Source organism: Juglans microcarpa x Juglans regia, chromosome 7S, assembly GCF_004785595.1.
Source record: "Juglans microcarpa x Juglans regia isolate MS1-56 chromosome 7S, Jm3101_v1.0, whole genome shotgun sequence".
In the NCBI taxonomy this organism is placed as follows: Eukaryota; Viridiplantae; Streptophyta; class Magnoliopsida; order Fagales; family Juglandaceae; genus Juglans; species Juglans microcarpa x Juglans regia.
This window is the reverse complement of record NC_054607.1, coordinates 17858521-17874943: the sequence shown is the minus strand read 5'-3', so window position 1 is coordinate 17874943 and position 16423 is coordinate 17858521. Positions and strand designations below refer to the sequence as shown.

General features: G+C 35.2%; 1 protein-coding gene across 1 annotated transcript; it reads right to left on the bottom strand.

The window, feature by feature from the left end:
- Positions 1 to 15438: 15438 nt before the first annotated feature.
- LOC121240882 lies at positions 15439 to 15984 on the bottom strand. The gene has a single exon (XM_041138406.1). It carries the CDS (start codon positions 15982 to 15984, stop codon positions 15439 to 15441), a length of 546 nt encoding a protein of 181 aa, XP_040994340.1.
- Between the last annotated feature and the right edge of the window lie 439 nt (positions 15985 to 16423).

The following is a 16423-nucleotide window of genomic DNA, read 5'->3' as shown; positions in this document are numbered from 1 at the left end:
AATACACCAAAATGGGTGGATTTCAGATTCGAAATCCATACCCCCCAAACACATCTCATTCGTGCAAAAAACTAAACAATAGAGGTGGAGAGTTAACCCATACCTCTTAGAAGTTCAAATGTGGGGTTCCTACGGCGGTTGAGTGGCGGTTTTCGCGGTGGAGTTAAGGGGCGAACTCGACAGGCTCTCGGTGGTTACTGGTTCGAATGAGAGAATTTTGTTTCATTGTATTCGAGCTGAGTCTATAATGACCATGGCATCTCGTTCGAACTGGATAAATATCCGTTCGAACGGTTATTATATTAATATATTTATAATTATATTACTAATAATAATATATAATAATAATAATATTACAAAGTATAAAAGTATAAAAATGAAACTAATAATAGTATTATAATACTTTTAATTAATATATTTAGTATATTATTTTTAAATATATTGTTTCTATTATACTAAGTACATACTAAGAGCATTAACATTGGATTCATCATTTTCATCTTCAAAATTTGGTGAAAAGTACATATTTTCCATAAACTCAAAACCTCCATATCCATAACCCCACATTGAATTAGCCATTGGATTCATCAAAATAATAATATAATATAGTTTTTTTAATAATTATATTTTTAATTTATTTTTTTCATATTTTACAATTATACAAACTATATGTTAATTAATAATTTAATACTTAAATTATTGTTTCCCAACTTAAATATATTGTGGCTCAAAATTAGAAAACAATAATTTAAGTAAATAAAATAATAGTTATAGAGTGTGAATAGTGACTCTTCAAATTTAAAGATGAATTGGAATGCACAATTCGTCAAAGTTTCAGATTTTAATGTTTGGTGAATCCAATGCAGTGATTTTAAACATGAATTCATCAAATTTTGAAGATTGAACTATAATAGTTATACGTTATATAGCTACTATAGTGTAAGTATTATATATAGTTACTATATAGCTATAGCTATTATAAGTTATGATAACTATACAAGTTAATATAATTAACATAAATATAGATATACTGGATATTAGCTATATAGCTACTCCAATGTAAGTATTATATAGTTACTATATATATAGTAGCTATTAGTTATATAGCTACTATAGTATAAGTATTATAAGTTATAATAACTATACAAGTTAAAATAATTAATATAGATAATAGTTATTAGTTATATAGCTACTACAGTGTAAGTATTATAAGTTTTGATAATTATACAAGTTATCATAAGTACTATAGTTAAAATAGTTACTATAGCTACTTCAGTGCAAGTATTATAAGTTATGATAACTATACAAGTTATCATAACTATAGTAACTAGTTACTATTATAAGTTACTATAACTATAGTTATTATAGATTATATCACAAGATAGTAAGTTATATAATATATAGTGCAAAATTAGAAGACCAAAAGTATATATATATATATATATTAATAAGTACTATATATTAATGGTTAGTATATAGTATAAGTATTATATTAACTATTAGACTTGTAGTACATTATATATTATCAATTATAATATAAAATTGTTGGTAAAATATATAGTTATTATATAGTATATAATATTAAAATATTTTGTGATTGGTTCGAACCCAAAAATGTCCCGTTCGAACAGTGTTATCTCGTGTAATGTGTTTGGAGGGAAATTTCGCGCCAAATACTCTGAATGTTAGTTTATTCGAACGTCAAAATTCGTCATTCGAACGCTCTGCAAGAAACAGTGTTACGAAAATACCCTTTGAGGTGGTCTACATTTGAAGAATATGCCAAAGAATATTCTGATTTGTTAGTTCGAACAACAAAATGACACGTTCGAATGTGAAATAAATAGCGGCAGAATTGGCGCCTACTCGAAATTTTCATGTTCGAATGGGTAAATTTTCAGTTTGAACGGGACTTCACAGATTCATATACTTGAACCTCCCGTTCATTTTCACAGTTGATGAATGTTTAATAGGAGGCAGAGCACGGCTTTGTGATTTTGTGTGTGTGAAAGTGTTGTGGAGAGAGAGATACTCACAGACTTAGTGAGAGAAGGGATTCTTGAGAGAGAGAGGAGAGGTTCGAACAAAATGTATGTTTTTTTTTCTATGTTTTTTTGTATTTCGAGTTTCATTAATATTAGTTTATTGCACATGATTTAGATTTTCTCATAATGTGTTTTCTGCTTATGTAAGTATTGTGGATTGATATTTTTGTTTCTTAAATTTAAGGTAATATTTATAATTTTTAGATTTTTGATAATTTATAGTTTTTAATTAATTATGTTAAGATGGATGCTGTATATTTGTGTTTGTGCAATCCCATTTAAAATGGGCATTCTGGCAATATACATCTTATGAGATTATAATTGTGAAAATTGTGTTTTGTGGCAAATGTTTTCTCTGTTTCGTGTCTGGAATCTGGGTTTGTCCCGTTCGAACGCTATAACGTTAGTTCGAACGGAATCCTGTGGGAGTAGAATATTGTTCGAACAGAATCCAAATATAACAAAAATTATAAATGACTAAAATATAAAAATATAGATTAATATAATATAATTACAACATAGTTTATATAAAATTAAATTAGAAACTTAAAATATAGATATAACATAGCAATTGTTAATAGTTAAATTAATGTATAAAGCTTATAAAAAATGTAATTAAAAAATAATATAGTATAATTAAAAAATATTATGTACTAAAATTAAATTAGAAACTTAAAATATAGATATAATATAGCAATTGTTAATAGTTAAATTAATGTATAAAACTTATAACAAATTTAATTAAAAAATAATATAGTATAATTACAAAATATTATGAACTAAAATTAAATTAGAAACTTAAAATATAGATATAACATAGCAATTGTTAATAGTTAAATTAATGTATAAAACTTATAACAAAATTAATTAAAAAATAATATAGTATAATTACAAAATATTATGCACTAAAATTAAATTAGAATGTAGCAATTGGTGATTAATTACGAATGTAATGTTGCAATCATGTATTTGTGATTTGGAATGTGATTTTATTGTATAATTGTATTATGAGTTAGATAGTTTTGAATTTTAGGGTTATTTTTATATGTACTTAAACCTTAGACCCGTTCGAGAGTTGTGGCCAAATTTTCTCTTAAAAAATGTTTGGGTACAACTTTTGAATTGTCCAAAGTGGACAGTTTGGGATTCTATTATCTATACGGCAGATATATTCAGTTTAAACTCTTGTGTTAGGCAATTAAAATTTTGGTTCAGCGATTCCTTACATTCTTCGGGTATGTGGTCTGTAAGTTTCTCGGCCCATTAATAGGGTTGACAACTTATCATGACTAGCATACTTGGAGAATAGTAGGGAAATGCTGCCGAAATTTATACTAACATTAGAGTTTAGGACTAAGTATAATGTGATATAGATAATAGTCTCTCGAATGAGATAGGATCAACTACCTTATAAAAGTTGGATTTTTTTATAGTGTTTATCCCATGAATTTTGTGTTTTTTGATAGACATCCGACAAGTAACGAAAATACAATGGATAAAAGTTAGATGCTACTAGGAGATAAACTTGGGCGAGACAATAAGGAGTATGCACAAGGGGTGAAGTTTTTTACAGAGTTTGCTCGCATAAGTGTTGACAGTCGAGGATTTATAAGATGTCTGTGCAAAAAGTGTAAAAATCTTAGTTCTTATAACTTGGTGGTAGTGGAGGATCATTTATTTGTAAATGGAATTGATCCTAAATACTCGCCTTGGGTCTTACATGGCGAACCATTTTTCAAAGGAGTTAGATTTAACAGTCAGACCAATCAAATGGAGGAGGGTAACGACATCAACATAGACAACATTAATGTGAATGATCGTGATAACAGTGATGATAATGGAGAGGATATGACTGAGATGTTAGGCGATCTGGGGGCAGGAATATTTGGGATGAGAGATGGAGAAGGAACATCTACACAATCATTTGAGAGTAATGATAATTTTTTAAGACTGGGGGAGGATGCACAAAGAGAGTTGTACGAGGGGTGCACTCGTCATAGCAAGTTGTCTTTTACGGTGAGGTTGCTTCATATTAAGTCTATTTATCGTATTTCTGCCAAGGCCATCGACATGTTGCTAGAATTATTTAAAGAGGCTCTTCCTCAGGATAACGTAGTACCCCGTAATTTTTATGAAGCGAAGCAATTGAAGCGAGGGCTATGATTTGATTATAATATCATCCACGCTTGTAAAAATGATTGTGTTCTCTACTGGCAACAATATGCAGAATTAGACTCATGCCCAATGTATCATGAGTCAAGATGGACATCCGATAAACGTAATGTACCCCATAAAGTGTTAAGACATTTTCTGTTGATTCCTCGACTTCAAAGATTGTTTACGTCCCGTTGACTGCCAAAGATATGTCTTGGCATCAAACAGAAAGAGTCCAAAATGAAAACTTTCTTTCGCATCCTGCAAATTCCTTACAATGGAAGAAATTTGACGTCGAGTATCCATGATTTGCTGAAGAACCTCGCAATGTACATCTTGGTTTAGCAACGGATGGTTTTAATCCATTTGGCAACATGAGCACTTCTCATAGTACTTGACCTGTCATATTAATGCCCTATAACTTGCCACATTGGAAGTGTATGAAGGATCCATATTTTATGATGACTCTACTGATACCAGGGCCAAGGTCACCAGGGAATGAATTAGATGTATATCTGCAACCACTGATTACAGAGTTGAAAGAGTTGTGGGATCAGGGTGTTAGTACATATGATGCAGCCTCGTCGGGGGGAGTTCAAGATGCATGATGCAGTGATGTGGACAATAAATGATTTTCCTGCATATGAAAATTTGTCTGGTTGGAGCACAAAAGGTAAAATGGATTATCCTGTTTGCAATAAAAATACACAGTCTCAATGGTTGAGTCATGGTAGGAAATTATGTTTTATGGGACATCATTGTTATTTACCACATGATCATAAATGTCGTACAAATGGAGCGATGTTTGATAGAAAGGTTGAGGGCAGGGCATCACTGCCAGAGTTGACTGGGAATGATATTATCGCCCAGTTGGGAGATGTTTCAGAAAATAGATTTGAAAAAAATTCAAGGGTTCAAAAGAGAAAACGACAAGCAGTGGAGTTGAATTGGACAAAAAAAGAAATATTTTCTTTGAATTGTCATACTGGTCTACCTTGACAATACGCCACAATTTAGATGTTATGCACATCGAAAAAAATATATGTGAGAATATATTGGGCACTAGGATGTCAATAGAAGAGAAGATAAAAGATACAGCTAACTCTCGTAAAGACTTAAAGGAGATGAGGATCAGACCGGAGTTGCATTTGCAAGATAATGGATCGTCAGCTTATATGCTCATCGGATGGTATACACTTTCAGATGATGAGAGAAAGAAATTTGGTGATTGGTTTATGAAAATCAAATTACCCAATGGCTATGCTTCAAACATGACAAGATGTGCTCGAACACATGATTGGAAGATAACTGGTTTTAAAAGTCACGACTGTCATATATTTCTGCAGCGTCTGTTGCCGGTTGGTGTGCGTGGGAAGCTTACTTGAGATGTTCATACAACTCTCACAGAATTAGGGAGATTTTTCAGAGACATTTGTAGTAGAACGTTGAAAGTTGATGCATTGTTAAAAATGGAAGCTGACATTGCAGTAATATTGTGCAAATTGGAAAGTTTGTACCCGCCTTTATTCTTTGATGTAATGGTTCATTTGGCTATGCACCTACCTCGTGATACTTTACTCGCTGGGCCCGGTTTAGTATAGATGGATGTATCCTATTGAACGGTTCTTGAAAAAACTTAAGCGATCTGTGGGGAATAAAGCTCGTCCAGAAGGTTCGATTGCAGAGTCATATATTGATAATGAGTAGCATACCTTTTGTTCAATGTATTTTCGTGAGACTGATACTAGATTTATAAGACCGGACCGAAATTATAAAGGTGGGTGAGAGATGGGAGTCTCATCGATATTTACTGTATTTTTCCAGATCGTGCATCCCATAGGCGCACAAGGTGGCTACGATCTATGTTCGCAAGAGTTTGAAAGAGCTCGATGGTATGTCTTGAATAACTGCGCAGAGATTGATCAGTACTTAAGGTTAGTGATAATTCTCTAAATCATTATTATCTTTAAGTTTATGTATAATAATATAGTATAACTTCATACAAATTAAACATGAACATGAACATGCACAGCGAACATATATAACTACTTCACTCGAATGGTATAATTGACGTAGAAAAGACGCACGAAGAGGAATTTGCCTTGTGGTTTGAACATACGGTATTACTGTTAAGCCCCATTTTATAATATAAATTTCATACCACTAAACTCTACTTTTTTTGTATATAATAATATTTATTGATATAGGTTGCATTGAAATATGGTGAAAATTCATTAGAAATCTCACCAGAACTTATGCTCTAGCATGTGGTCCGTCCAGACGGGCTTTCCAGTACTCAGGATGTTTGGTACGTGGATATAGATTTCACACAACTGATAGAGAAAAATATAGGAAAATTTAAAATTGTGGGGTCGTAGTCGAAGGAAGCCATGAGGATGAAAACATTGATTTCTACGGAATTGTGGAAAATATCATAGCATTAAAGTATATGGGGGGATATATGGTCTGGTTGTTTAAATGTAATTGGTGGGATGTCTCAAATCCTAGGTAGGGAGTGCGTAACGATGATTATTTTGTGAGTATCAATACATCTCGCACATGGGATGAGGACGATCCTTTCGTTCTCGCTTGCCAAACGAATCAAGTTTTTTATTTAGATAATTCGGAGTACGGAAATCCATAGCGGGTAGTGGAGAAGTTTGCACCAAGAAATGTATATGATTACATTCCAAAGACAGACGAACCACATGAAGAAGTTGATAGTCTAGCAAATGAAGAAGCATATCAAGAAAGTGAAGTAGGCATCAATCTATTTGTTGATTTAAGCCAATATGATATGGTTCCATTGCGTAGAGAAAATGTTCAACCCGAAGTAATTGAGGGTGAAATATCGGAAGAAAATGAATCAACTGAAGTGTCTAGTGATGATGAGGGCGACTGGTCCAGCAAAACGGATAGTGAATGAATTTCAAACATGAATTTCTGTAAGTAATATTAACATGTAAATATCTTTAACGATTGTTTGAATAATAATTTGTTACAATTTCAAATAGATATGCCTCCCAAACGCAAAGCAACACGTGTGCCATCCCCATCCATTATTGACTCCCCGTGTGGTTCACCTGTCATTAATAGTGAGCCAACATTACCAGGCCCAGAGCAAAGTATTTTATCAAATTAGATATCATATTTTATGCTCAATTTAAGTAATATATCTATAAAATAAATTAATTTAATTAAAAAGTTATGCTTTAATTGCTGTATATATAACTGTTGTAAACAAACGTCGAGGTAGAGGCACTACGAGGGGTGTCTGCATAGAGAAAGTAAGGAAAGTTGGTAAAATTAAAGTTGACATTCCTGATGATCACACCGGTGGCTCCGGCGATTCGGCAGCGTGGCTTGCTTCTTATGTTGGTACACTTACTCACACGTATGCACCGATTTCTACATCAGCTTGGTCTAAAGTTTCCCAAGATGTGAAAGACCACATAAAAAACCGTAGTTTGGTAATAACTTACATCTCAAGCAACTAAGTATATAACATGTTACTTTTAAGTTATTTTTATTTATAGTAATTGTTTATAATTTTCGAAAGGATGAGTTCGAGCTTAATTTTGGCCGAAGAGAGGATCGATTAACGGTTGAGGAACTGATGTCAAATGTATTTCGGAAGTACAAAGGTCGATGCCATGCACATTATAAGAAGTTCAGTACTACAATAGAGTCGCACCAAAATCCATTCCAAAATACTCCACCAAACGAATGGGAGAAAATTTGTGATATGTTTGAAGACCCTGCTTATCAGGTAATATCGCTGCTGTCTTTTTTTAATAATATATCACAGATGTATTAAACATATAGACTAATATTTTTTTCTTTTAGCAACGGAGTACTGTGAACAAAGCAAATAGATCAAATTTAAAGATAAACCATCATGCAGGTTCTTGATCTTTTCATTATTTGTCTAACAAAATGGTAAGTTATTTTAGTGCCCGTTAAATATTAACATATAATACACATTTTCTGATTTAAGTTTTAATATAGATTTTCCTTTTACAGAAAAAAGAAAGTTCCGCTAACTATGATTTGACCCAATTGTATACTAAAACACATAAAAATTGTGATGGTGTTTGGGCCAGTCCCGAAGCAGAGGCAAATTATGTAAGTTTAAGTTTTTTTAGTTCCATTGTCACATAATATTTTTGTTACTTATACTAACTTTAAAGTTTTTGTTTTTGTAAGACAAGATGATATCTCTTAAGGAAACTGCTGCAGATCCATCTGATGCATCATCTGTCAACGATGCTTAGATCCTTTCTCAAGTTCTTGGATCACGTTCTGGATATTTGAGGGGTTTAGGACGTTGCGTAAAACCATCCTCATCATCATCCTATTCTTGAGCCAAATCGAATGACGACAATGCTAAGGAATTGGAGGAAGCAGCACTTGAGATAGAACGATTGAGGTCCAAGGAAAAAGAGCTGCTAGCCCAATTAGATCAAGCAGCTGATTTGGAGGCGAGATTAGAAGAGAGGATGCATTTGAATAACCAAAAAATGTTTGAACAATTCCAATCAATCATGTCCCAAAACTCTATGCCACCACCATAGTCTTCAAATTTATCTTTTTTTAATTGCTATTATGATGTTCCAAGACATTTGAACAATTGATGTTTGAATTACAAATTGTGTAATATTAATATGATATTTTTAATTAAATTCTTATCTGTATGATTAATACAGTTCGAACGGTAAATTACCATTTGTAATTTCATTCGAACCAAAACAGACCCATTTGAATGGAAACTACCACATTCGAACGACAAAAGAGAAATACGGACGTTCGAATAATAAATTAAGCGTTCGAACAACAGTTATGTGCAAAACCCCGTTCGAATGATATAATTTCCGAAAATAAAATTTATGTTCAAACAGACATAATTTTTGTTCGAACACAAGTCGTTTGAAAAATTTATTAGTTCGAACGTATAAAATCTGTTCAAACACTCCGTTCGTTCGAACATGATCAAATATGGACATTAGTTCAAATGAATATTTCATATTGTTCGAATGGACATCTCGGTTCGGACGGATAAATATTTCATTCGAACAATATATTGAGATGAAATCGGTTCGTCTCAAAAAAAATTATCCGTTCGAACGGTTTCGACTGGATCCGCCCAATTTCATCTCTAAAAATGATTTTTTGAGACGAATTTTGATTTTCGTCTCCAAAAAATTTTTGAGACGGTCTTTTCGAGACAAATTTGAGATGAAATTTTTTCGTCTCTAAATATAATTTTTGATGAAAATTGTATTTTTTGAGACAAAATTTTTTGTCTCAAAAAACACAATCTCTTGTAGTGTCGTGTCTAAAGAAATTCAACTGACTTGTAAGGAGAACAAAATTGAGTGCTGGTTGGCATGGTTCAATTCAAGTCATGATGTTCAACTCATCATGTCTAATTACAATCCCATAGGGTTTATAAAATGCAATAACAAACACATTATGTGATACAAGTAGTTGATTAGCAACACGTTTAGAAACTTGGGTTCGCCCCTTATGTAGATTTTTTTTTAGTATAGATTGATTAAAATGATCACTAGTACTCATCTAGATGTATAGCTCAAGCGAGAAGAAATGCTATATCTAGAAGATATATCTTTATGAGAATCATGCAACATTAGCACATGAATCCATGATCCTAATCTATTATTAACCTTGTCGATATAGTTTCCTACTACTAGAACCACCCTAGCTAGCTAAGCATCAAATGAGTTTTCAAATGAATGATGTGAGCTTAAGTGAAAAGAGTAGAAGAAGCATTCAGGGACCTTACCATGAATTTATGGAGTATGTATAGGCATGTGGCTAATCCGTTTACGCAAGAAACCCTTTTCCTGACAAACCATTGAGTACCTGCGTTTAATGCTGATCATGTTGCCGAATGCATTAAATCAAAGTTGTGCAGTTGAATCCTAAAAATAATGTTAGAAATAGTTATAGATTATGCAAGCACCGTACACTCCTTTAGAAAAGAGTGGAATTTGTTATTAAAAAATTAATTTTTTTATATGGGTCCTATCTTTACTCACTTTTTTTCCAAATGAGTGTGCGGCGTTTGCGCATTCCATGACTGCAAATATCATTTATCTTCTCGTTTTCCATGGTCATAAATATTCTATATGTCGCATCTTGCATTGTTGCCAAGCCTTTCCTTGCCTATACGTTAATTACCAGGCCTTTTCTCGCCTCTTACGTTGATCCCCAGAATTATCTTGTTGTCGATCCATAAGCATTACCCGAGTTGCCTCCCCGGACCAAACAAACTTATATAATTTTAGGAAAAAAGTAATTTTATTGTTCATTCTTTATTTTTCATCCTTGGTCATAGTACTAATTGCCCTAAAAATTAAGTGGATTTTTATATATGCCAACCACTTTTCTTTTTTTTTAGACTTCACCTTTCATATATCAAAAAAAAGTCATTACAACACTTGTCTTGTAAAACAACCGAAAACAACCCCACAAGGCCATCTTCTATCCAAACCAACTCCTCACTAGAGTTTACAGCAACTTGAGCAAGAAAATGAGCTATTCTATTCCCTTCCCTATATATGTATGTTTTAGAATCCAATTTGGATGTGTACAAAGAATCTTTTTAATGTCTTTTATAACCTGTCCATGCCATTCCAAGCATTCTTCTCTGTTATTGACAGCTTTAATCACCTCCAATAAATCCCCTTCAAGTATAACCTTTTGTATATTAAGTTATGCACATAAGCATAGAGCCCTTCATAAAGCAGCAGCTTCAGCAATCACAGCAGATTGAACGTAATCTATTGGCAAACACAAAGACACCTGTACATTCCCCTCTTCATCTCTAATGACCACTCTAGCTCCCATCCTTCTCTGGTTTGCTTTAAAAGCAGCATCCCAATTTATTTTACAAAGCCTCACCTGGAGCTTCCCTTTTCACCAGCCTTCTTCCTACTACAACAGTTTCAGCTCTCTCTAATACATTTTATTGTGCTTGTTGATATTTATAGAGACTTGATTTTGCTTGTTGGAAAATCATCCCAGGACTACTGAAATTTCCTTCAAAAATCCACCAATTCCTTCTAAGCCATATATGTCGCATTACAGATACCACCAACTCCACCATTTCCATAGGTAATTCAGCTAATAGTTTCTTCCATACTGCAGCCAAATCCATCTCAGATGACATCCACTTTTGCACTGGGCTCTCTCTCTCAGCCCATACATCCATAGCTGCAGGGCAGCTCCACAAGGCAGGGCAAATAGTTTCATCCTCCCTCAGGCAGATAGGGCATATAGGCTTCTCCACTACCTTCCTTCTGTAAAGATTCTTTTTGGTAGGAAGAAAATTAGTAAGAACCTACCAAACAAAATTTTTAACCACACCCGAGGTGTTGAGCTGCCATAGTTCTCTCCATAGTTCTCCCCTTTCCAATCCTTCTTCCTGCTTAAGTCAAGGTGATAGGCACTTCTAACACTAAGACCCATTCTTAGGCCCAAATTCTTTTATCCTCCAACCCAGTATAGCTTAGAGGAATATTGCAAATTACTTCAGCTTCCTCTTTAGTAAAAGTAGCCTTAATTGTCTCAATTTTCGATCTACCACCATTCCCAATCAACTCTGTCACCTTAGCTTTAGCATTTAGATGCTTAACAGGAGACTGCACTCGATGAGAAGGCTTACTAGGCAACCATTTATCACCCCATACTTTAATATTCAATCCATTGCCCACTCTCCATACTAGACCTTCATTCAGCAGTTTCAAAGATCCTCATATGCTTCTCCAAATCATAGATGGTCCATACCCCAATTTAGAGCTCAGCACATCAGAATCCTTGTAATACTTGCCTTCAAAACCATAGCAACAATAGACTCTGGCTTAGTGATAAGTCTCCAACACTGCTTAGCTAAAAGAGCAGTATTGAAGCTTTCCAACTCTCTAAAGCCAAGTCCCCCAACCATTTTTGCACGACCCAACTTCTCCCAACTGGCCCATTGAATTTTTTTTTTCACAATTTTTATAACCCCACAAGAATCTAGCCATAATAACAGATATTTCCTTACATAGCCTCTTAGGCAACCTGAATTCACTCATATGATAGGTAGGTATGGACTGAATCACTGCTTTGAGAAGTACTTCTTTGCCAGCAGGGGAAAGGAATTAATTTTTCCAATTATTAACCTTATGCCAAACCCTATTCTTAATCCCTCTAAATGTGTCATAGCAGGCTCTTCCAATCATAGTAGGTAACCCCAAATATTTTTCACAGCTGCTCTGTACCCTTTCCCCAAGATCATTCACAATCCTTTCCCTTTCTTCCTGTCTAACTCGAGAGCTAAACATCACAGTTTTTTTTTGCAAATTCATACACTGGCCAGATGCTTCTTCATATACCCGTAAGATTTCCTTGACCTTCGTCCACTCAATCCACTTGGCTCTTGCAAAAATAATACAATCATCAGCAAAGAGGAGATGAGAAACCCTTATTCCTCCTTTTGCAACAGCCATACCTCTTATCTCACCCTTAGCCTCGGCTGCATTAATGAGACTGCTTAGCCCCTCAGCACACAACAAAAACTGATAGGGAGAAATTGGATCCCCCTTGGCTAATGCCTCTTGAAGGGTATATAACATCACCTAGTGTACCATTTACCAACACAACATATGATACAAAGGTTATACACTCCATAATCAACCCAATTCATCTCTCCCTAAACCCCATTCTCTGCATGACAGCCTTCAAAAAATTTCATTCAACCCTATCATATGTCTTTGAAATGTCCATTTTCAGTGCCATGCTTCCTCCTTTACCCTTAGATCTGGTATTCATAGAGTACAAAGTTTCATAAGCTGCAATAACATTGTCCAAGGTCAACCTACCAGGAATGAATGCACTCTGATTTTTAGCAATGATCTTATCAAGCACTAGCTTAACTCTATTTGCAAGAGTCTTCAAAATCAGCTTGTACAACACATTGCACAAGCTAATAAGTATGTAATCACCCACCTTTTTAGGCTCATGCACTTTTGGAACAAGGGCCACATAAGTCAAATTGATGGACTTATCAAGCACACCCTCATTCAAGAAACTTAGCACTGCATCACACACATTATCCCCTATTGTATGCCAGTAGGTTTTATAAAAGCATGCCCCAAACCCATTAGGACCAAGGGCTTTCAAGGGACCCATCTGCTTTAGGGTTGCCACAACTTCATCCCTTGTGAAAAGTTTTTCCAACTCCTCATTCATATACTCATTGACTCGGACCCCAATTGATTGTACCCCTTTTAACACCTGAACACATGAAGGAGCTGCTATTTTATAGACCTCAGTGTAATACTACCTAAATGCCTCCACAACCTCCTCATTCCCTTCTTTCAATTCTGAGGCAGTAGTTAGTGTTTTTGTCTCCTAAGGAATACCAATTCCTTTTTGCCCTCTGTCTCCACCTTATATCTTCCTTCTCCAATAACAAACCCACCTCCTTTTACAAGCTGTGAAGTTCTTTAAAATTAAAAGGCCCATCTCTATCTTGTAGCTCCTTCATTCTTCTATTCAGTTGTTCAATCTCATTACATCTCTCACTATCCCTTCTTTTAAAAGTATTGCTCAGTTTACCACCGCACCTTCTCAACATATTCTGCACACACACAAGGGGTTCCCACCCAGCCTGAGAAGTGTCATCCCAACGTGTTCTAATTAACTCTTCACATTCCTCCTCCCTTATCCAACTAGCTTCAAACTTAAATGAAAATTGCCTTTTAGAGAAGCACCTTGTATCCTTCTTGACAGAAAACATGATTGGATGATGATCTGAGGTACTTGCTCTGGGCCTTCCATCTTAACCTTCCCAAACATATTATTCCATTCATTGTTAACTACATATCTATCCAACCTTTCTTTAGTAAATGTATGGTCTGAATGTTTGTTACTCCAAGTGAAAAAATTACCACTCATTCCCATATCCACCAATCTGTTTATTTCTAAAGCTTCTCTAAAGCCCGAGATCAACTTTTCCTCTCTTCTATTGCCAACCCATTTCTCATCTTGTGATAACAACTCATTGAAGTCTCCAGCTACACACCATGCCCCTCCTTCAAATGGAGACAACTGCTTGAGAAGCTCCCACGACTGCCACCTCTTGCTTGCATCAGGATGTCCATAGAACCTAGTAAAGAGCCAACTTCCATTACCCCATCTCTAACAGATGCATTAATATGGCACTGTAAATAACTTTTTATTACCACATCATCCTCCATCTCCCAAAACAAAGCCAAACCACCCTTTCTTCCCAAAGGATTAATAGCCAAACACCCTTCCATCCCCAATCTCTTCTTTAACTTTTCAACAGTAGCATCTTTTATTAGTGTTTCAGTGAGAAACAAAATTTTGGGCTTCTTACTCTTCACCAAAAGGTAAAGCTTCTAAACTGTTCGAGGGTTCTCAAGCCCTTAACAGTTCCAACATATAGTATTCATAATGTAAGGTGGTGCTGCTCGGCAGCCACCAGCCCTAGTCTGTCATCACAGACCATAGCATCACTACTTCTCAATTTCTTCCCTTCCACTCACATATCACTTTCTTCCCCCACACACTCATTTCCTCTTTTTACCCCAGAATTTGAGCTAGTAGACTTACCTGACTCAGGCCTAGTTCTAGCCCTCCTCTTCCATCTTGAGCTTCTTGTATACTTCTGGTCCTGCTCAGCTTCATTGGAGCTCAATTTCTCAATCAACAAATTACTCTTCTGCACGGCAATCTGTACATCAGCCATACTTGTAATCAAGTCAATCTTTATTTCATTCACCTCTTGAACATTAATCTCCCCACATATTGGTGATTGAATCACCTGCTCTTGAGGTCTCAGAATCAGTTCCTGATCATCAATAAGTTTAGTACACACTGCATTCACCCCCTTCCCCTCCATAACTACCTCCTCCTCCCTCCCTGCCCCTTGAGACTCATCTCTCTGTTCTTCATCTCCAAGATTAGTATCAGACCAATCACCCCTCTCCTCCCTTCTTCCCTTTTTCTGCTCTCCACCCTACACTAATTTTTTTCTATTTTGAGGTAATGCTCGAAGCCAAACACCATACTGGCCTACACTTCCTTCACTCTCCTTACACCTCTCCTATCCATGGACAATTCTTCCATAACTAAAACATAACCTAGGTAACTTTTCATACTAAAAAGGTACCCAGATTTTCCTACCATCCACAATAATAGTTTCACTTCAAGCTACAGGTCTTCTCAAATCACATTCTACCTTCACCCTCAGGCATCTCCCCCAAGCCGAGCCATCTTCCTGTACATCAACCTCCATAACCTTCCCTATTGAACTCTCAATTAGTTCCCCCATCTGCTTATTCATATAACTCAAAGGCAGATTTAACATTTGCACCCACATATAAGCATGATCAAAATCAAACAGACTAGGTTGCATTTCACCATCAAAATGAAGCAGCACAAATAAGTAACTATCAAACAACCATGGACAGCCATCGAGAACCTTCATCTTATCACTCCGATTAACAAAGGTAATCACAAAGTAATTACCTCCAATTTCTTGAAATTCCAGAGGCTTACCAACCTTCCATACTTTTTCCATCATAGATCTAGCAATTTTTCTCCCGATCCTACGTTCAGAGATTATCTTCCTTACCAGACTTCTTCGCCCCTTCAGGTCCATCGAGCCACGTACACCTTTCTCAACCTCAATCAAACAGTCCTCCTCATCATTCAGCTTCAATTTCCTCCAAACTTCCTCCATTTCCTCCATCGCACTGCAATGCTTGCACTTGCAAGCAAAGGAATCCTTCTTTCCTCAGTTGAGGACAAAGAGTTACCACTTCACCTCAAAGGTTTTCCAGAGTGGGAAAAACCATTGAGAGAAGAATATCTATCTATTATTGCCAACCACTTAAATGTTAGCTTGTAAAATATATTATATCTCACATAATAGGTGTGACTGGGATGAAAAACAACATTTCAATAAAAAATTTCTCTTGTGAAACCACATCATCCTCTTCCTACTCATAAATTCTAAAAATGTCTCATTATCCTAATTTATCTATTAACCCTTATAATTTTCATTCTGTTTAATAATTATACACTTGGTAAATTTAAAGGTTGTTACCCGTCCTAAAAAGTAGGTAGCTAACTTCCCCACCCAGTCTCTGAAGTAGTGAGGTTTAAAGACCACCCATGGCTCCGTGTGC

Bases quoted from the DNA above. Each gene is read 5' to 3' on its own strand.
- LOC121240882 (XM_041138406.1), bottom strand. From the start codon at position 15,984: ATGGAGGAAATGGAGGAAGTTTGGAGGAAATTGAAGCTGAATGATGAG.